This window comes from Mus caroli, chromosome 4, assembly GCF_900094665.2.
Source record: "Mus caroli chromosome 4, CAROLI_EIJ_v1.1, whole genome shotgun sequence".
Lineage (NCBI taxonomy): Eukaryota > Metazoa > Chordata > Mammalia > Rodentia > Muridae > Mus > Mus caroli.
In genome coordinates, this window is record NC_034573.1 from 118739494 (window position 1) to 118760842 (window position 21349).

General features: G+C 48.3%; 1 protein-coding gene across 1 annotated transcript in view; it reads right to left on the reverse strand.

The window, feature by feature from the left end:
• Azin2 (antizyme inhibitor 2) overlaps positions 1 to 21349 on the reverse strand; it is a 30384-nt gene that overhangs the window by 3012 nt on the left and 6023 nt on the right. Inside the window, exons 5-9 of the mRNA XM_021159399.1 lie at positions 15420 to 15592; positions 14400 to 14534; positions 13602 to 13767; positions 12243 to 12402; positions 10883 to 10995 (exon numbers count right to left, since the gene is read on the reverse strand). Of these exons, the coding sequence (XP_021015058.1) occupies positions 10883 to 10995; positions 12243 to 12402; positions 13602 to 13767; positions 14400 to 14534; positions 15420 to 15592 (747 nt within the window). The remainder of the gene's footprint in view (positions 1 to 10882; positions 10996 to 12242; positions 12403 to 13601; positions 13768 to 14399; positions 14535 to 15419; positions 15593 to 21349) is intronic.

Consider the following 21349-nt stretch of genomic DNA (forward strand, 5'->3'; position numbering starts at 1 on the left):
TTTTAGACAGGGTTTCTCTGTAGCCCTAGCTGTCCTGGAACTCACTTTGTAGACCAGGCTGGCCTTGAACTCAGAAATCTGCTTTCCTCTGCCTCCCGAGTGCTGGGATTAAAGGCTTACGCTACCACACCCGGCTACATAGATCATTTCAAGCCGGCTGGCAGAGGGGTTGACGCTAGTCTGACTGTTACTGTCACTGGGTCTGTGGGTCCACCCGCACTGGCCACTTTCAGACACCTCCACAGCCCGTTCCATAAGCTCATTCCCAGCCTCTCTTCCAGCCCTGAGGCTTCCTCTTCTAGGATTTATGGGCAGGAGACAGAAGCTGGAAGCCCACAAGGGGAGTAACAGTCACCCTGACTCAGGTCCCAGACCAACAAACTGTCACCGAGTCTGACCTGGCAGAGTCTACAGAGGGCCCCTGGGTCAAACACTCTGATTCCTAACTTCAGTGGTCTTGGAACTCGCTCTGTAGACCAGGCCGGCCTCAAACTCACAGAGATTCCACCTGCTTTTGCCTCCCAAGTGCTGGGATCAAAGGTATGTGTCACCAATACCCGGCTAACGGTAAACTTTCTTCTTAAATGATTTCCAAATGGAAACGAAATCTCTGACATCCATCTCTGGGCAACCAAAGTATCAGAGCAGTTCTGCCACAGTTTAGGGCCCCTGCTGGGCAGGGCCTAGAAGAGGGGTCACAGCTGAAGGAGAAACACGGGTGGGTCTTCTGCGTGGCTTCCCTGGCCCCTTGCTCTGCCTGCTGCAGTACTGGTCACACGCCACCTGCTCCTGGGTCACTCTCCAGCAAACCTGCCTCCCCTACACCCAATTTCACCCCAGATCTTCCGTCTGACATCAAGTGTGCCATGCTTTCTTTAGGTTCAGAGGTGGCATCCAAAGCCCCTGGAAGCTTGACACTCTCCAGAGTCCCACCTTTTGTGACAGTTGTGATTGGTAACGGAATACTGACGTGCTTGGGCCCAACTTCCCCACAGAGTGAATTCTGTCAGCTGAGGGGCAGTGTCTTCCTGTCCCCCACACTCCAGTGGTACCAGTGCTAGCAGGCACTAGTTTCAAGATTTGTAACCTAATGAATGCTGAGAGTGGATCGGGTCTATAGGGGGAAAAAATCGGTGACATGCATAGAAACCATCCAACAGGCCTGGGAGGATGCAGTGAGGGCTAGCAGAGGAAAAGCCACCAGTACCTTAGCCAGCCACAGGAGTGATGGGAAACTGAGAGAGAGGGACTCTTTCCATAAGTATAAATGAGGTTCACACAGATGACAAAAATTAACCATTGACCAGTCCTATCAATAAGGAAAAGGCCCAGGCTGAGAGCTAGCCTGTACTCACCAGTCCCTTCATTTACTTATTGAGACCTATTGTATCCCAGGCTCTGATCTAGAGGATATGAACGGAAGTCAGCAGGAGTAAGCACGGATCCACGGATCCTCCTCAGTTTAGCTTCATATCCTTTCTTTTTCTTTCTAGATAGGATTTCTTTGTGTAGCCCTGGCTGTCCTGGACTTCACCTTGCAGACCACGCTGGCCTTGAACTCACAGATCCACCGGCCTCTGCCTCCTGAGTATTGGGACTAAAGGTGTGTGCCACCTAGCCCCAGTGTTTAGAAAACATTGAGTTGATGGTCTGTTATGAGGGACGGGTGCTCTGTTTGGGCAAACCGCCTTTAAGGGCTTCTCCACAACAAAGAAAAGACAGCATTAGGTTATAAGTTACCAACTAGCCTCATGCCTGTTGGAGGGACAAGCTCGAGAACAGACAAGAAAGCAGCTGTGTGTGGGCAAACGTGGGCCGTGGGTGTGCCAGCCAGGAGCACTGCTGAGCCACACAGCTAGCCAGGAGCACTGCTGAGCCACACAGCTAGCCAGGAGCACTGCTGAGCCACACAGCCAGCCCTTTCTGGCTTTATTTTTATATTGAAATCGACACTGTGTGACTGTTCTGTCTCTCAACACTGTGTGCCTGCTCCTGTCTCTGGAAACCTTGTGACTGTTCTGTCTTTCATTCTATTCATTCACTTTTTCAGTCATTTGTCTTTTTTGTGGGATGAGGTGTTGCAGGATATCTGATCACACTGTGAACCCCAAGACTGTTATTTACAAAAAAAAAAAACCAAAAAACAGCAAAACAAAACAACCTTTTTCTAGTTGTGTTGTGGCTCAGCCCTTAGCACACACCTTTAATCCCTCTGGCTGGAATACAGACACGCCCTTAGCACACACCTTTAATCCCAACAATGAAGGTGAAGTTAGTTTGCAGAAGAAAGCACCCATGTTTGAAAATTGTCTTGAGTGGCAGACAAAGTGACAAATCAGAGAAAGATTTGATAGAACAGGATATGCCCAACTCTCATGAAGAGAGCACAGAAAGAGAGAAAAGAAGAGGCAGCTTACCAGGACAGTTATAGAGACAGATTGCAGAGAGAACAAGCTGGACGCAGGTGAAGACAGGATGAGTCACAGAGGGAGAAGGAGCCAGAAGGTTAGAACAGATTGCCAGAGTTAGTATGAGGTAAGCAGAGCCCTTAGTCCGAAGCTGAGAGAAGCCAGGTCAAATCAGTCAGCTTGGAGAGGGGTTTGAGCTGGAGCAACTGAGCTGAACCAGCCAGCTAGAGATCAAAAAGAACTAAGAAAGGGAGAGTTTATTCAGCAGCAAGGTTCAGAGGCTGAACACATTCTAGGTCTTGAGTAGATTAGATAGAGGCTAGACGCTTCCAAAACTAGGCCTAAGTTAGCAGATGGAAGCAGTAAGCCTTGGAGATAACAGTTACATCAGGAGAATAAAAGTACCCTAGTTGTAACTTTTACAACTAGGTTTGAATCTAGGGCCTGGCACTCGCTACACAGGCACTCTGCCACTGAACTGTATCCACAGTTCGCCTCATTCTGTATGTTTGAGACAGGGTCTCCCTCAGTCATCCAAGCTGGCCTTGAACTCACTCTGTAGCCCACAGGGGCCTTGAACTTGATGTTTCAGCAAGACTGTCTCAAAAATAAAAATGAGTAAGATGTTGGGGAGGGGTGGGGACATGGCACATGAGGACCTGAGGTCAGATCTTTCATACTCGTACAAAGCGGGACATGGCAGAACACGCCTGTAATCTCTGGCTGGGAAGGCAGAGATAGAGGATCCATGGCCAGCTATTCTTGATTAGTCAGTGAGCTTCTGGGCAGAGATAGACCCCTTATCTTTAAAAGGGGCTGGGGTGCATGGAAAGGTGGGGTACATGGACTTGATGGGTCCCTAAATAATCCACATAAACATATAAAACACTCAAAAGTATCTTCAATGGAAGAAAAAAAGAGAGTTGACAGGCAGCGACAAACACAGAGTAGGAACATAACCTTAGGATCAAAACCCTATTTGTGGACATACAGGCAGAGATCGGACAAGAAATTTCAGGTAACCAAGTCCATCCATATGGTCAAAAGTCCCCTTCAGGAACCAAGAAATTCACCCCTGTAAGGGAAGGAGAGGCAAGATGCACATCGCCCAACACTGCCATAACACGGAAAATTCAGGTCGGCGACTCCAACTCAATGTCCAGAAAACGACAAGCTGGCATTCAGCAGTTGTATTCTTAAAGCTCCAGGCAAAACAAAGCCCCTCCACAGGACAGTCTATGTATACCAATGAGTTAACTCTAAGTATGTAGAGACTCGCTAGAACAGCCTCGCATAGAACCACAAGTGACCTCAGGAGTCAAAGGTCGCACCCTGGTTTTCTGAGAAACCAGAGCATCGGACTTTAGTAGCCATTCAGGGACCTGCCTACAATTTCTCTGCTGCTGTGTGGCAAAGCTGCCGGGTCCTGAACCTGTATTTTCTGACTCCAAGTCTAAGGCTCTCTGTTATATGTACATATATATATATGTGTGTGTGTGTGTATATGTGTATGTATATATATAGATATATATAGAGATAGATATAGAGATAGATATATGTGAGTGTATGTGTGTGTATGTGTATATATGTGTGTGTGTATGTGTGTATAATATATATGATATATATTACACACACACACACATCATGAGAAATACTGGCATTACAGCATTTACAATGTTACAATGGGAAGGATATATATAGAAAAATGAAGAAATAAAACACTCCATTATAGATATACCTAGCCTCCTAGAAAAAGCAGGAAGTGGCGTTGGCAAGATGGCCAGCAAGGAAAGGTGTGCGCTGCCAAACACGACAGCCTGGGTTCAATCTCCAGGCCCCACATGGGGAAGGTGGGAACCAATGCCCACAAGTTGTCCTCTGACAGACACATAGAGACAGACAGACAGACAGATGGAAATAAATAAATAAATAAATAAAGTGAATAAATAAATGTGAAAAAATGATAAAACTCAAAGGAGTTGGGACAATGAATGACCAGAAGAAATCAGTCAGTGTTTAGCACAAAAGTCAGGGTCTAAGCTCAAAGACAGAGTTTTCATTCATCAAAGTAATGGAAGCATTGGGGTATACAATTATTGGATATATCTGGGCCACACTATTATTTAATCCAGGAAAGTCTTAAGACTCTAATAGAGAAATCAAATAGATGAGCTGTACCCTCTCCTAGCTGGAAAATAATCTTAATAAAGCACAGGTAAATTCCTCCCTAATTTAAAACAGACTAAATGAACTACTCACGGATAATTTTCTTAGCACTAGAAGGCATGTAAAATAATTATGAGCTTATCAAAGAATATCAATAAAATAATGACATTGACGTTGGTTAATTCATGCAAGGCCACCCTTATAAGCTGTGTAAAATACAGAGTGACAAGAGAAGAATGTCTGTGTGCTTGTCTGCCAGCTAAAGGAATACAAAGCCAAGCGGTTAGGCTCACCTTGTATCCCGGAACTCCAGAAGCTAGGCAAGAGGCCCACAGGCCAGCAGCCTGGCTGCACAGAGAGACTTACCGAAGAACAATTATTCAAACAAATTCAAAAGAAAAAATTCCAGTTCCATCAGATGTCCCCTGGCACACCCAAGCACACCCCCTTCTTTCCTTTTCCCGGGGTGACTACAGTTGTGTGCGGAATTCTCTTGCTTAAAAAAAAAAAAATGTTTGTATGAATGTGCCTAACGTTAAATGAGAACGTTCACTCTGCATGCTTCTGGCAACTACACACTTGACATCATGGAACATGGGATCTCCGAGACCTGCTTTCTTGTTGACATTTCCACTCCTGAGATCCAGCCTGTCGACACACCTGTGGCCCCGGTGCACAGGGTTCCGTGTGGATCGCACATTTACACATTCGTTACTCTGCTGACAACGTTAAGGTTGCTTCTGGTGTTTTATACTGTAAACTGATGCCCTGTGTGTTCTGCCATAGCTCCTCAAGCACGTGTCGTTTCCTTAGCACCCGGGAACTTGCCGGGACAAGGGGTACACATGGCTAGCTTTATCTGATACTGTCAACGCGTTTCCCGACACAGACTCGCCAATGCTCACTGTCGCTGGATAAAGCACTCCCTTGGCTGCAGGGAGCATCTGGCTTTCCAGTTTGACTCCTCTTTCGTGAATTGCCAGACAAATGTTTTACAAGTTCTTCATTTAACACAGGCAAACACCAGTCCTCAGGCAGGCACGGCGATGCCCACTTGTGATCTCAGCACTCGGGAGGCAGAGGCAGGAGGACTGCTGCAAGTTCAAGCCAAGCCATAGTGAAGTCCAGGCCAGATGCGGGCACACAGTGACAGCCTGCTCCAAAATACATACGTGCATGGACTCGTGCATGCATACATACATAGACAGATAAAGCTTTAAAGTCTTTCCCTATCTAGTTTCCCATTTCAAACACTCTGTTTCACGCTTCTTTGTCCCGGGTGAGCTCCCTTCCTGTCATGTCACTGATGCTCAGGTTTCAGGTCACTTTGCAGAGAGAAGCCATTTCTAAGTTCCTTCCTTATGCAACTTCCCTTCAGGACCAGAGGTGGTGTTTACTCCACTTAGCAATTAGTTCACATGGATCTGTGTGTGTGTGTGTGTGTGTGTGTGTGTGTGTGTGTGTGAGAGAGAGAGAGAGAGAGACAGAGACAGAGACAGAGACAGAGAGAGAGAGAGAGAATGAATAAATAAATGAATGTGTAGTGCTGCAACTTAAACCCATGTCTCAAATATACTAAGTCCTATCACTGAGCTGCCATGAACATACAGTTTTATTTAAATACTAGTATGTTAGATATTTGTTGTTGTTGAGACAGTCTCACTATATAGACCAGGCTGACCTCAAACTCACAATCCTACTTCCTTGGCTTCCTATGTGCTGGGACTATAGGTGTGTATCACCATGCCCAGATATTTTGGGTTATATGCATATTCTTGTGTATTTAGGTGATCGTGTGTGTATGTGTGTGTGTGTCCGTGCACATGGAGGCCAGAGGTCAACCTCTGGTGTCATCCCTCAGGAACCATCTACCTTATATTTTGAGACAGGGTCTCTATAATGGTTTAAATGAGAACGAGAATGTCTTCTATAGGCTCATGTGTTTGAATGCTTGGTCCCAGTTAGAACTGTTTGGGAAGGACTAGGAGGTGTGGCCTTAGGGGTGAGCTTTGAGGTTTCATAAACCCATGACAGGCTCAGTCTCCCTTCTCCTCCTCCTCCTTCTCTTCTTCCTCTTCCTCCTCTCCCTCCCTCCCTCCCTCTCTCTCTCTCTCCTCTCTCTCTCTCTCTCTCTCTCTCTCTCTCTCTCTCTCTCTCTCTCTGCCTGGGGATCAGGATGTAAAGCTCCCAGCTACTGCTGCAGTGCCATGCCTGTCTGCTCCCTTGCATGATGATCACGAACTATAAGCAAGCCCCCCAATTAAATGGTTTCTTTTATAAGAGTTGTCTTGGTCATGGTGTCTCTTCACAGCAATAGAACAGAAACTAGGACAGTCTCTCACTGGGACCTGGGACCTTGATGATTAGAGCAGGTTTTACTGGCTGGTGATCCCCAGGGCTCCACTCTTCACAGTGTCCTCAGAGCTGGGATTACAAGTGTGCACCACCACACCTGCTTTTTTCTTTTTACATGGGTGTTGAAGACTGAACTTGGGTTCTCATACATATGTAACAAGCACTTTGCCAACTAAATTATTTTCATAGTACCTAGATGTACTTGCTATATATAAAGATTTAAAATACTGAGTTGTTTAAAATAGCATATATCCCAGTACTTCATAAATAGAAAGTACAACTGGTTGGGAGAAGGAATCGTAGTTTGAGTGGGAGGAGGGATAGTAGACTACAAGCGGATTTTATGAGAGTCTTGGGGTAAGATTACATTTTGTTTTAAAAAACCATTGACAGAACTGGAGAGATGGCTCAGTGTTAAGAGCACTGGCTGCTCTTCCATTGGAACCAGCTTTGGTTCCAACCATCCACATGGCAGCTCATAACAGTCTATAACTCCAGCTCTTGTGAATGCAATGCCCTCTTCTGGCCTCTGTATGCATGTGGTGCACGTGTTTGCATGCAGGAAAACACTCATACATAAAATAACAAACAGATCTTTGTAAAGGCATCGGCACCAAAGGAGAGAAAACAATAAACACAATCAGAAGGTTTCTATGAAAACAATAGTAAAGTATGCCATTTCAGATGAATTAGCCAACAAAAGGCCACTATGCCTGCTGCGGGAAGGGTACAAGTGGTGACAGCATGTAGGAAGACAGAGGCGATAGCGTATAAGACACTGGTGATGATGTGTAGGATACTGGTGGCGATGTGTAAGACAGACAGTCGTGACAGCATGTAAGACAGTGGTGACGGTGTATAAGACAGACAGTGGTGACGGCGTGTAATTCAATGGGAGAGTCATCTGGAAATGTACAAGCAAAAGGCTTAAAAGCACTCCTAAGCCTGGTAAAATTTTAGGGATGAATCATTAGAATATCATTCTTAAAGGCGATTCCATCTCAACAATGTCAGCTGGATCACTCCCATAGGATCATTCTAACAGGTGGATGTGCATTCATGGGAAGAACAAGACCCTGCAGCGCTCGAGCGGTGGGTGGTGCAGCAACTGTAGAAGGAAGGCGGTCTCGTCACAGGAGCTTCTTCTCTGACAGGAGCAGATAATCAATGCTGAGTAAAGCAAGCCCCCTACCCCCAAGTGGCAGTGAATGAGCATTCCGCCTTTCAGAGTCCGAGACTCTGAACAAGGAACTCCACCCACTAAGGCCAGTTTTCTCATCTGAAAACGAGATCAATAACATATACCTTAAAGGATTCGCGTATGAGAATTGAGAGTAATGACATGTGAAATGCTTAACACAGAACCCACGGCCATAAGCGCAAAGTATCAACTGTTTCCAGTACATCCGTGATGCGGGCAGCGATGAGGCACCGCATGCACACAGCTTGAGAGGAGCCAGGACGATGAGCGAAGGTTCATTAGGGTGATGGGCTTTTCCCATTTTCTGACTCTAACTGCCTACCCACGTTTCCAAAGTCTATTTAGTCCCAGCAGTGACACTCCAGCTGTGGCAGTCCCAGGAGTTCAGGAGGCTAAACCAGGAGGCCACCCTGGGCAACACAGCAAGATCCTGTCTTTAAGAAAAGGGTAGGGTCGGGAGGGGGGGGAGGAAGGGAGCGAGGAGTGGAAAGAGTGATGTAGTGAATGGATGATAAGCAGGCAGGAGGAGAGGCCAGAGGAGGGGCAGGAGGAGGGGCCAGAGGAGGAGCTAGATAGTCGCTAGAGTGGCTCAATCAGGGGATGGCCCACATGATGGTGACAACAGGAAAAAAGGAGATTAAACTCAAATGGATTTGGGACTCAAGAACTGCAGGTGCACTCCATGAGGAAAAACAGGGAAGACAAGAACCCACCATGCCAAGCTCTTCAGCCGGGCTGACCGCTGAGAGAAGGAACTATGTGCTGGAAACTAAGAGTTTGGAGCTGAACAAGCTTAACCTAAGGTGCCTGTGAGACATAGGAAAATCCTATTGCAAAAACAGAAACCTTAGGAAGGCCTGATCCTCAGGAGGGACTCATGCCCTGTGCAGTACTGCAAACCTGATCAGAAGTCCATGGCTCAGAAGTCAGAGACTTTAGGGGGAAACCAATTGCCGTTGTCTTTCTAAATGGACACATTGACAAAATGCCTTCTAATTATTTGTCTGCACCAGTAATTCTCAGCCTTCCTAATGCTGTGACCCTTTAATACAGTTCCTCATGTTGTGATGACCCCCAACTATAAAAATTTTTGTTGCTATTTCATAACTGTAATCTTGCTACTGTTATGAGTTGTGATGTAAATATCAGATATGCAGGATATCTGACCCCTGTGAAAGGGTCGTTTGACCCCCAGAGGGGTCGAGACCCACAGGCTGAGAACCAGTGTTTATAATCATAGATTAGTGCTGCTCTTGACGTACGCCCAAGACGCCTCTCTGTCGTAAGCACCAACACAGAGATTTGAAACTGGCTTTTGCACTCGTGAACTCATTACGACCGTGGTTACCTGCACAAGACAGTATCCCTGCAGGCAACCCTAATTATACTCAGTGGGTTATAAAGGCTGGGGGGCAGGACAGTGGTCATGGGGTGCATTAAGATGTGGGGTCAGAGGAAGGGACTGGGAGTATGAATGATCAAGACATGTTATTGACATTTATGAAATGATCAAAGAATAAGTAAAATATGTATTTTTTTCAAAGTAGGAAATGGGAACTGAAAGAGTAAGTTACTAGATTGGCCCAGTCTAACCTGGTCCCTAAATCTGAATAGTAGGATATGGACTGCCACAAAAATACAGAATGTGAAAAACTGAATTCCTCTGCATGTCAGGGAGGCTTCCTCAGACAAGCAGCTGTGACTGGAAACCATAGTTAACTTTGGAACGAGACATTGCAAGGTCAATGCACCATGTGGAGACCCCTGAATGAGACAGAGATGGGCTCCCTGCCTGCCATGGGGTAAGGAGTAGAGAGTGCCTGGGGGAGATGCTGATCTGTGAGGATAAAGACACAGACAGGCTCCTCTGCGCCCACTAAAGCTGCTGGAGATCCGTAGGCTTTGTCACTCCGGTTCCCCTGTTCATATGAAAATCTGTGACAGTCAACGCCAGAGTGAGGATCACAGATACCTGTCAACACATTCAGGAAGCCAAGCAGCCAGGCCTACAGTGACTGAAGTACTACACAGCCACAGAGAAACACTGGAAGCTGTGACAACGGCACAGCAATAGCCACACCCCGTGTAAACAAAGAGGAAGACCATGAAGCAACATCACACCAATGTTACAAGAACAAGTACTTTGTATTTTCCAAAAGAATGAAAAAAATACAACGTTCTGCTTGGTAAGACTATGAGCTTGCCCGGCAATGGTGGTGCACGCCTTTGATCCCAGCACTTAGGAGGCAGAGGCAGGCGGATTTCTGAGTTCGAGGCCAGCCTGGTCTACAGAGTGAGTTCCAGGCCTACACAGAGAAACCCTGTCTGGAAAACCAACCAACCAAACAAACAAACAAATATGACTATGAGCATTAATCTTCACCCTTACTTTACTATTATTATTATTATTGACAGGGTCAATGAAGTCTAAGCTGGCCTCGAACTCACAATTCTTCTGTCTCAGCATCCTGAGGGCTGAGATTCCAAGTACATACTATGCCTAGATCTTTTGTCTATTTTTTTTAAACCACTTTTAGTGTGCATTGAACCCAGGGCCTCTTGCGTGCTGGTCAAGTTCTCTACCACTGAGCTTCACTCAGGGAACACAGTTCGGCGACAGTCATGCTCAGCGTGACTCGGCACCTCTGAGGCCTCCGGTTTGAGCCCCGGCATCACAGAGACTGATTAAATAGGAGTTAGATAAAATCACATGCTTGGGAGGGCGGCGGCACATTCACAGGGGTGGGCTCACCTTCTGCAGGGCGGGGGTGGGGCAGGTGTTGTCAAACAGGACTGAGTTGAAGACCCCATAAACGCCCTCATCAAGGTGGTACACGATGCTCTTAGGGGCTGCGCCGGTTTGATCTGTGAGGAAGGGAGAGAACGGGGGCCACACAAGCAGAATGTGAGGGGCCTAGGAGTCGGAGGCTAGAACCACAGTGGACTCAATAAGGAGAGAGCTGTGCAGCAAACGGTTGCCCTTTCTGCAGCTATGAGATGGACCCTGCAACAAAAGCCACCTTTTTGGTGACATGGATCTTTTTGGTGACATGGATCCACTTCTGAGTTGGGAGGATTCCCTTGGGGCAGCTGAGTCAGGACACCATAATTCCCTGTTGCCTCAGGGTCCCCTCGAGGCCCCAGGAAAAGCAGGAAGGCAGCTCACCCAAACTCAGGTCACCAGGACAATAAGCCACTTTCTCAGAGGCATGTGACAGGGAGGAGGTGTGACAGAGTAGGAAACCAGGCGGGCTAACCACACTAGGTAGGATAGCCCCAAGTCTCTAAGAGGTCAGGAGAGTGCCCGAATGCACACATGCACACACAGCCCGGAGCTCCACGCTGCCCGGAGCCCCTGTGCTGCCAACAAGCTCTATCTGAGGATAAGCACAGCACTGTGAGGCTCTCTCCGGTGTGAGGGGCCTGGAGCAGAGGGCAAGGCCCAAAATCAGATTCACTGACCCCGCTCACTCATGGGGCTCTGACATGGAAGGGCAAAGAAGTCACTGGTGCCAGTGGTGTGGGCACGTGAGTTGCAAGGCAGCCTGGGCTGAACTTGAACTTCAGCACTGTTATCAACCCTGTGCCCGGACCTGATGACTTAACCTGTCCCTGCCTATGTGCTGTCCTGTGTCAACAAATCTGTCCTCATGAGGTTATGAGAAAGGATGGGCAGAGGCAGACCTGGGGTCAGAGGGAAGCTCACCTCTAGCTAACCATTATCCTCTTCGTTTACATTCTCTTTGACTCCAGTTCTCACAGCCAGTTCTCAACCTGTCACTCAAGACCCCCTTGGGGGATCAAATGACCTTTTCACAGGGGTCTCCTAAGACCATGGGAAATATCAGATACTTACATTATGAGTTATAACAATAGGAAAATTACATCTGTAAAGTAGCAATGGAAATAATTTTATGGTTGGGGGTTACCACAACATGAGGAACTGTATTAAAGAGTCTCAGCATTAGGAAGGTTGAGAACCACTGGAATAAAGAGATAAAATTGTCTTTGGGGTGAGGGGAACTGACTGCAACTTTCCCTAGAGAAAATACCCATTCTACAGAAGGCCCCGCCCTGCTTAGCCGGCCACGCCCATCTGGCACCACACCCACCTTCCCTGCAGGCCTGGTCCAGAACCTCCCTCTTGGCGACGATGCTGACGGCCACAGTGAAGGCAGACGTCACGTAGTAGCGCCCCAGCTCAGCAAGGATGTCCACACCGCAGCCCTCAGGGAAGTACAGGTCCAAGGCTGAGTTAATTACTGAGGCCATCTGGAGAGAAGAGCAGCGTGCGGGACCATGAGATTTCTGGAAGAATTTGGCAGTGGAAAGGTCCCACCTGGTAGCTGGGTGACAGCTAGCCAGGAAGGGGGAGGCTGGGCTGGGGCGGAGCTGGAGTGAGGATGTCATATAGCTCACGCGTCCAGATAATCCCACATAGAAATGGGTATTCTTTCCCATAATGCTCGGTGCTCAGATTCCAGGTTCCTGGGCAGGGATCCTTCCTCCATAAACAACTAGCATGTTACACAGTAGGTCAGATTCCAAGGGGAAAAAAAAGCAAGCGTGCAAAGCTAGATCTGCCATCAGGGTGGGTGAACCTGGTCGCTGACTTCTTTCATTCTTATGCACACACTACTTTTAATTATAAATACAATTGAGTTGCGTGGGCTTGGAGTTTTTTTAGCGTTGTTTTGTTTTGTCTTATTGGAGAAAGGTTAGTTATTGTAGCCCAGGCTGGCCTTGAACTCCTGACCTCCTACATTCACCTCCCAAGTGCTGGGATTATAAACGTGTAATGCCACCCCCAGCACATGTGTATTTTTATAGCCTGGTGCACTCAATGGATTCTGAATGTCCTACCTACATGAATGTTTTCATCATACCCAGCCAGTCTGAGCACTGGGAAGTCTACTAGACTTCTGCTATGTGCAAAGCCACAATTGTCAACTTCAAGGCTAATTCCCGGGACATCTGGGGCCTTCTCCTGGCCACTTGGTACAGTCCAGACTCCATAAGTAATGCACTACGAAGGAGATGCGCCCCTAGGGGTCAGAATGGGAATCACGACAACACATTTATGTTGGATACAATGGGAGCAAAACAAAGGTTGGTTTTCCTGACGTGCCCTTCCCACCATGTTTCTTACCAGCCCATTGGAGGGTAAATAAGACACACATATTCAGACCACTGTAGAGTTCATGGAAAGTAAATGTACCTTGGCTGCGCCTCTAACTAGCTAGCTAAGTGCATGGGCTGGAGTCAAGCAGAGCTGGGGTACAGCCAACTCAGCTATGGGCTTGGGAAGTGACACAGACCATGAGCCCAGCAGAGCCACAGCACAGGGTTAATAAATAGCAATAAAATCCACCAAGCCCAAGGTGTTGACAGTCGGGCCAAAGGTAGTGCACAGTGGGATTGTTATACCCCACCACAGAATAACCATCAGGCCATGCTTGACCACACATTACCTCTTCAAATCTCACTTTGGCTCCCTCTAAGCCAGGAAAGCCGCCGCCAAGGTCCAGGATGTTCATCGTGTGGCCCAGCTCCTCGCCCATCTGAAACACAAGTCTAGCATCCGCGATGGACTGGGCATAGGCCTGAGGGTCAGGACAGCCACTGCCAATGTGAAAACTGGGAAAGGAGGAAGAGCCTTGGCTTACATACAAGGTCCAGGTAGCCCCACATTACAGATGCAACCACTGAGGCCTGGGACCATAGGCTACAGAGGGTCACGTGGGAAGCTAGGAACGGAAAGGTGGCACTTCTCCCATCTCTCCATGCCTCTCTGGAGAGAAACCTTTTGGGGATAAGGGCTGGAGTCCCAAGGTATCATGTGGCCAGGGCAAGTCACTAGGCTTGCTTTGTTTATGTCTTGCCATCTACAGGCTGGGGACAAAAGTCCTTACTGTTCAAGGCATCAGGCACTGGGCATTGAACCTGAAGTACAGAATAAAGGAAACTAGAGATGTGGCCCCATCTCTGCACAGACAGAGACATCTCCAGAGCATGGCTATGGTCTCCGGCTTATAGGCATGCAGAACTACCTCAAAGCCACGCCCATGGGAAGAACCTCCTGAGATGAGACCTTCTGGGGACTGTGGAGCTCTGGAAAGAAATGCCAATAAACCTTCCTTCTAAAGAGAGGACACTCTCTGGTGGCAAAACTGCAGGCCCAGCTGAAGGCCCAGGATGTCCACAAATGATTCCTGGGGGAAAGGGTAGTGAGTCTGGCCTGGGCAGGGTGCCTGGTTCCCATTGCACACCTCACACCCACCACCTCCACGTGGCTCTTCTTGGCGTTCTCGAGCAGATGTCTGCAGGATTTCAGCGACGCCCCAAACCTCAGGCTCAGGTGATTCAGAGAGTGGGAGTCCTGGGTAGTGATGCACAGAACCATCCTGTGGAGAACCGAGGCAATCCTGCTGAGTGAGCCCCCTATCCCCCGCCCACTGCCACGCCCAGCTGCTCTTTCTTTGGACTCCGCCCGCTGCCACGCCCAGCTGCTCCTCTTTGGACTCCGGGAGCCACCATAGCTGAGAGGCCACTGAGCGCACAGCCTTTCTAGATCACCCTGCACTGCCAATCGACTTCTGAGGCACTTGCTGGGTCCCAACCTCATCAACCCAGGCGGCTCAGGTCTTCTCATTCAACTCCACACCAGGCAGGTTTCCTAAGTCTTCAGATATCACACAAGAGGGAACCACATGTCCAAAAAAAAAAAAAAAAAAAAAAATTCCTAAGGGGAATCCTCAAACATGAGGGGTGCTGTGCTTTGGATGAAGCAGAATGGCTCCTGGACGCCCTACTATCCCCTCAGACCCCTGAGGGCTAGTAACAGTCACAGCCAGAGCAAAACATCCATTCCCAGTCTACTTGCCCTGGGCTCCTCCCCTATGACCAACGTTAAAGCATCCTTCACCCACTGCATGTGGTGTTCCAGCAGCATGATGCTGGCGTGCATCCCTTGGATAGCCCATGCTGTTTACCAACACCCACATATTTGCTTGGCTGTTTACGCTTCCCCAAATTCCACTCATTCCTCAAGGCCCACTTCAAATGTCATCTTTCCTGATCTTCGGGAATCCTTTGGGTCTTTCCTGCCTAGAACTATAACAGGTCTGCCCTGGGTCTGACTCCTACCCAGGAGTACCACCCTACCCTCTGAGAGTGTGATGCCATCCAAGCAGCATCCAGGGTGAAGACCTCTCCCCAGCTCGCCACTCCTTCCCCCTCCATCCTCGCCCAGCTGCCCAGCCTCCCTCCCTAAGTGGCCCTCAGCTTACTTGGCACTGGGGTGGCTCTTGACCACCTTGGCCAGCTCCACTTCATTGTCGAAGCTCAGCAGCCTCACCCCGTGCTTGGCAGCATACTTGATCTGTGCAACTTGCTTACAGGGGTTGGCACAGATGATCTTACTGGCAGGGACACCAATGTGCTGGACCAACTCCATCTCTGCCTGTGAAGTTCCAAAAGTTGTGGTGAGGCCCCAGGGGAGCCAGATGAGGAGCAAATTCATAACTATACACTGACGTATCAACATAAGTGGGCCAGCTCGTTTTTAATTGGTTGGTTGGTTGGCTGGCTGGCTGGCTTTGGGGTTTTTTGGTTTTTTGGTTTTGTTGTTTGGTATTTTTAGACAAGGTTTCTCTGCGTAGCCCTGGCTGTCCTGAAACTGGCTTTGTAGACCAGGCTGGCCTCGAACTCAGAGATCTCCCTGTCTCTGCCTCTTGAGTGCCAGGACTAAAAGTATATATCACCACTGTGGCAGCTCTTTAAGATAGCAGATATACAACAATCATGTCACACTCATCTCCTGTTCTCTGATGGTAAGGCTGCCGTGGATAGACATGAGAGTGGTGTACTGTACAATTCATGACAAAGACAGGGCATATTTGCGTATTTATTCTTCCAGAAAGCAGAAAAATCTCATTCTAACACCATCAGTGTATTTATTCCAAAAGGTAAATGCCTTTAAAGGGAGGCACATGGGCTGAGGAGATGGCTCAGCAGTTAAGCACAGGTGCTGCTCTCGCAGGGGACCTAGATCCAGCTCCCCGTACCCACATGACAGCGAACAACCATCCAGAACGCCTGTTCCAGAGGATCCTCTGCAGGCACCAGGTGTGTGCAGGGACACACAGTTTCTAACTCACACTGGTACAGACTCACTGGCTTCTGACAAACAGATGTTTAATGAATATTGCTTGGAAAATAGAATGAAGAGTATAAAAAATACTCGGCATCTCTAATTACCTACATAAAACCTACAAGACCGGGAATGTGAGCATCTTACTGTGGAGTGGGGAGGAGCTTAGGGGGCCCCACCCCAGCCTGAGGCAGATAATAACATAAAGCTAGGTGAGGTGATGAATGCCGTTAGTCCCATCATTCCGGTGGCAGAGGCTGTCAGATCTCTGTGTTTGAGGTCATCTCAGTCATAGTGAGTTCTAGGCCAGACAGGGCTACATAGTGAGGCCCCCACCACCACCAAGAAAAAGATAAAGGACCGGTTGGGAAGAGAAAGAGGAACGAGGACCCGCTGAAATGAGAGAAAACAGAGGGAACCAAGATGAATGTGATTAAAATACTTTATAGCTGTGTACATAACGTCATCGTGAAACTGCAACCTGACACAGAAACACCATCCGGGTAACATCCAGAGGACTTGAAGTCAAAGAGATGGCCATGCTCCCCTGTGTACTACAGCGCCAAGCACAATAGACATGGCACAAAATCAACCTAGACATGTTTGTGGATGCGTGGGTAAAGAGAAGATCTTAGAACACAATTCCTCCCTTTGAAAGCAGGAAATTCTATTATTTGTAAGGTGAATGAACACAGGGGACATCGAGGCAAGCGTAATGAACCAGGCACAAAAAGAAAAATGCAGGAACTCGCTTAGCATAGGGTACATGCACAGTGTATACATGTTTGTGTGTGTGCAGGGTCATGTGTGTGCACATGTATGTGGAGACCCAAGGTCTTCATCAAGTGTTTTTCTCAGTCACTTGCCACCTTACTTTCTGAGCCAGGGTCCCTCACTGGAAGCTCACTGATGGGGCTGACTGTCTAGAGGGCAAGTTCCGGCAAGCTCCTGGTCTTCTGCCTTCCTAGCACTGAGACCACAACCACAGCCCAAGTCACCTGGCATTTTACAAACTCAGGTCCTCACCCTTGTGTGGTAAACACTGTATCAGATGAGCCATTGCCCCAGACCCTATATTAACTACATGGAATCTACAAATGCCAAGGTCAGAGAAGCAAAGAGTAGGATGGTTAAGCCCAGGGCTGAGGTGAGAAGCAATAAGATATTGCCCAAAGGATGCTGTTCCAGTTAAAAGTAAGTTCCAGCAATCTACCAGACATCAGATGACCACGTGAATAACAATGCTTAGACATCAAAAGAGATAGGATCACAGCTGTTCTTTTTTTTTTGGGGGGGGGGGGGGTTTACCAAAGGTTTTTCTGGTGGGCCCTCAGTTTCCTGGAACTCACTTTGTAGACCAGGCTGGCCTCGAACTCAAAAATCTGCCTATCTCTGCCTCCCAAGTGCTGGGATTAAAGGTGTGTGCCACCACTCCCCGACTGGATCACAGCTGTTCTTAACACACACACACACACGCAAAAAGAAAGAGAGGGAGGAAGGAAAGAAGGAAGGAAGGAAGGAAGGAAGGAAGGAAGGAAGGAAGGAAGGAAGGAAGGAAGGAAGATGAGTTAAAGCCTGTGTTAGGTTGGTTTAGCCATTCCACTATGTGTGTGTATGTGTCTGTGTTTGTGCATGTGCACAAGTGTGCATGCGTACATGTGTATAAGACAAAGTCTTCAAAGCCATGGGTCTTTCTGACACAGATCACCCAGTCAGTCAAAAGCCTCTACTGTGCCAATGAATGTGTTCTCTCCCCCCACCCCCACCCCCACTCCCTACTCCAGGGTCTCTCCTTTTTGGTTACTGCTGTTTGGGGGGGGGGTTGTTTTTAATTTTTAAATTACATTTGTTTATTTGTAGAGGTCAGAGAGCAACTTTCAGGAGTTGGCTCTCTCCTTCCACCCTGTGGGCCATAAATTCATAAATGAGTGGCAAAGGCCTTTCCCAGCTGAGCCATCCTACCAACAGTCAAGAGGATGATACCATGTAGCTCAAGCTGGCCTGGAAATGAACTTTAATTTTTTTACTTCTTTATTATTATTGCATATGCATAGAATGTATAGGTGTGGGGATGGGGTGTGCATGTGTGTCTGTGCTATGAACACATGTGGAAGTCAGAGGACCGTTCTGTGGAGTCAGATTCTCCATCCACCACATGGGCTGAAGTAGAACTTCTTCTGTCGCTGAGGATCAAACCCAGGCTTCCATGCACCCTGGGCAAGCACTTTTATAGGATGTGCTACATCCTTAGTTCTGCTTTATGCAGCACTGAGCCCCCTCCCCACCCCAGCTCTTCCTCACTGTTACTGATGTTACTGATGGCTCACGTGCCTGCTGCATCAGTGATGCGGATGGTGACAGGGGAGTGGTGAGTAGCCATGTTCAATGAGCACCTGCCACAGGAAGGTCCTGACTGAGATGCTTTCCATCAAGGGCTAGAAAACATGTTCTGTGGTCGCTGGCTTCAGCTTCTTTAGCCATTCAGTCTGTCGCTACCCAACTGTCACTCCGAGCTCCAAGCCAGCCTCTGACCACTCCTAAATGAATTAGCATGGTGATCTGGTCAACGCTTATGAAATCAGGAGTGGATTTGATTTGGTTCACTGCCCATGCTATACTGACCTGCCTTAGATGGACTGTTTCGTTCAGTCCTTACAGCCCATGCAGGGAGTATGAGAAGCTGTGCAAAGCCAGCAATGTCTTAGCACACGAGTCCCCCTACACACACACACACACACACACACACACACACACGTGCACATAAAATAAAGTGTTATAAAAAATAAAAAGAAGCTATGCACTGGTAGTGGAGGCACAGGCCTTTAATCCCAGAACTCAGAGGGCAGAGGCAGGCAGGTCTCTGTGAGTTGAATCCAGCCTGGTCTACAGAGTGAGTTTCAGGACAATCAGGGCTACTCAGAGAAACCCCATCTCAGGAAAAAGAGAGAGAAGGGGAGAGGGAGGGGAGGGAATGGGAAGGGAGAGGGGAGGGGGGGAGAGAAGAGGGAATGGGAAGGGGAGGGAAGAAGAGGGGAGGGGAGAGGAGGGGAGGGAATGGGAAGGGAGAGGGGAGGGGAGGAGAGAAGAGGCTATGCAGCAAATGACAAAGCCAGCATCCAGCATCACGCATGCCTCTCCATGAATAAAGGAGTCAGCCTTGGGAACGTGATAGGAGAAACAAGAGCTGCCTGTGGCCACCGTTAGTGTAATTCTGACCAAGCGGCTTTCAGCACTAGTTGTTTACACACATTAATCCCTGAAAGGTCCAGAACCATCAAATATCCAGATTCACTCGGCACACTTCACAGGGGGGAAGCTGAGTTCACACACACACACACACACACACACACACACACACACGTCCATCTGCTGATAGTGACAGTCAGTGACAGTCAATAAGCGGCATCATAAGACATAGAGATCCAACTCTGGAGCTGGACTTGAGGTTGTCACAGCTCACATCCCAGATGCAGATCTGTCACCAGGTCAAGTCTGAGTGGATACGAAAGTGCTTCCTCTCCCCCCACACAAGGTGCAGAGAGGCAAAGGTGAGGGCCTGTGATTTAAATAAGTGTGGTTATAAATATTTAAACAGTAAGCGTCACTCGGAAAGGCTTGCTCTGATTCAGCCGCTGCGTTCCAGTCCTATACATTCACACTTAATCTTCAAAAACCACCTTATGAGGTAGATTTGGAGGTTTGGAGGGCGAGCTCAGCCTACCCTGGCAGGCATCTCCTGAGCATCCATTAATTTGCCAGACTCTGACAAGTGTTGAAAGAAGCAAGCGGTGAATAAAGACTGGATCTCCGACTCTGCGGAGCCTTCAGACTAGAGGGACAGAGGCACAGACAATATGGCAGAGTGGCCAGCGGGGTCAAGGTATCATGATGCAAAAATGTGCAGCATGCTGGAGAATTAGGAGGACAAAGAACAGACCGAGGAGTCAGAAGGGCACGCAGAGCCTCCACTGGAGCCCTGGACAAGTTGGGGACAACAATTTGGCAGGGAGGGAAGCCTGCGCAGAGGTTCTGAGGCTGAGAATGCTGGAGTGGCCTGGGTGGGGTGCTGTACCATGGGAAAGATGAGGGTCGACGATGCGGGCAGAGCCAGCCACCTAGGAACCAGGAAGCCGTGTGTGTATTTACACGTTCTCCTGTGTGATGAAACGTCAGCTTCGGGAGTTCCAAGGACATTCACACAGCCAGATGTGACTATGTACAGCTGCAATACCAGCACATGGAGGATGAGGCAGGATTGGGAGTTCAAGGCCAGCCTGGACTATTGCAGACCCTGTGGGAGGGAGGGAGGAAAGGCAGGAGGGAGGGAATGAGTCAGTCTTGCATTTTAAGTGAAAGGTCTGAGCACTTATTCTGGCTACCCGAGGAAAGGTTCCATGGGATTCTGGGGAGACTGGTCCATGCCTCTTACAATCACCTGAGAGAAATGGTAAAGCCACACTAGAAAGGACAAAGGAGGTGCTCTGGAGGGAGAGTGGCATGATGGATGTGGAGGTGGGGGGTGAGGATATGAGACCATGCACCAAACGAGTGGGCAGGTGTGAGGTGACCATTCAAGCAAGGGAGGCAGGGAACAGACAGCGTTTAAGGAGGTGGGAGAGCTTGAGTCCAGAGGGCTGCACCATTCCAAGGTATCGGAGGCACCAGCACCCAGAAACTGTGCAGACCATAGAGCGAGAAAAATATGCACAGGATAGATCAAGTGTTCTCTGAGGGCGAAGGCAGGCCCAGAGAATCTCAATCTCTCAATTGTGTTCTCTCTCTCTCTCTCTCTCTCTCTCTCTCTCTCTCTCTCTCTCTCTCTTTCCAGGGAAGTTATATTACTGTTGCATCTTATTTAATGCAACAGTATTTTCTGGGTTGAATACTGTTAAAAGATGAAGAAGAAAAGAGTTCCCCTGACTAGATCCAAACATTTCCACACAGAACGCTTCCAAGCTTTTTAGCCTGCCATGCTACAGTGACTGGGAACAGGCTACAGTGACTGGGAACAGGCTACAGTGACTGGGAACAGGCTACAGTGACTGGGAACAGGCTACAGTGACTGGG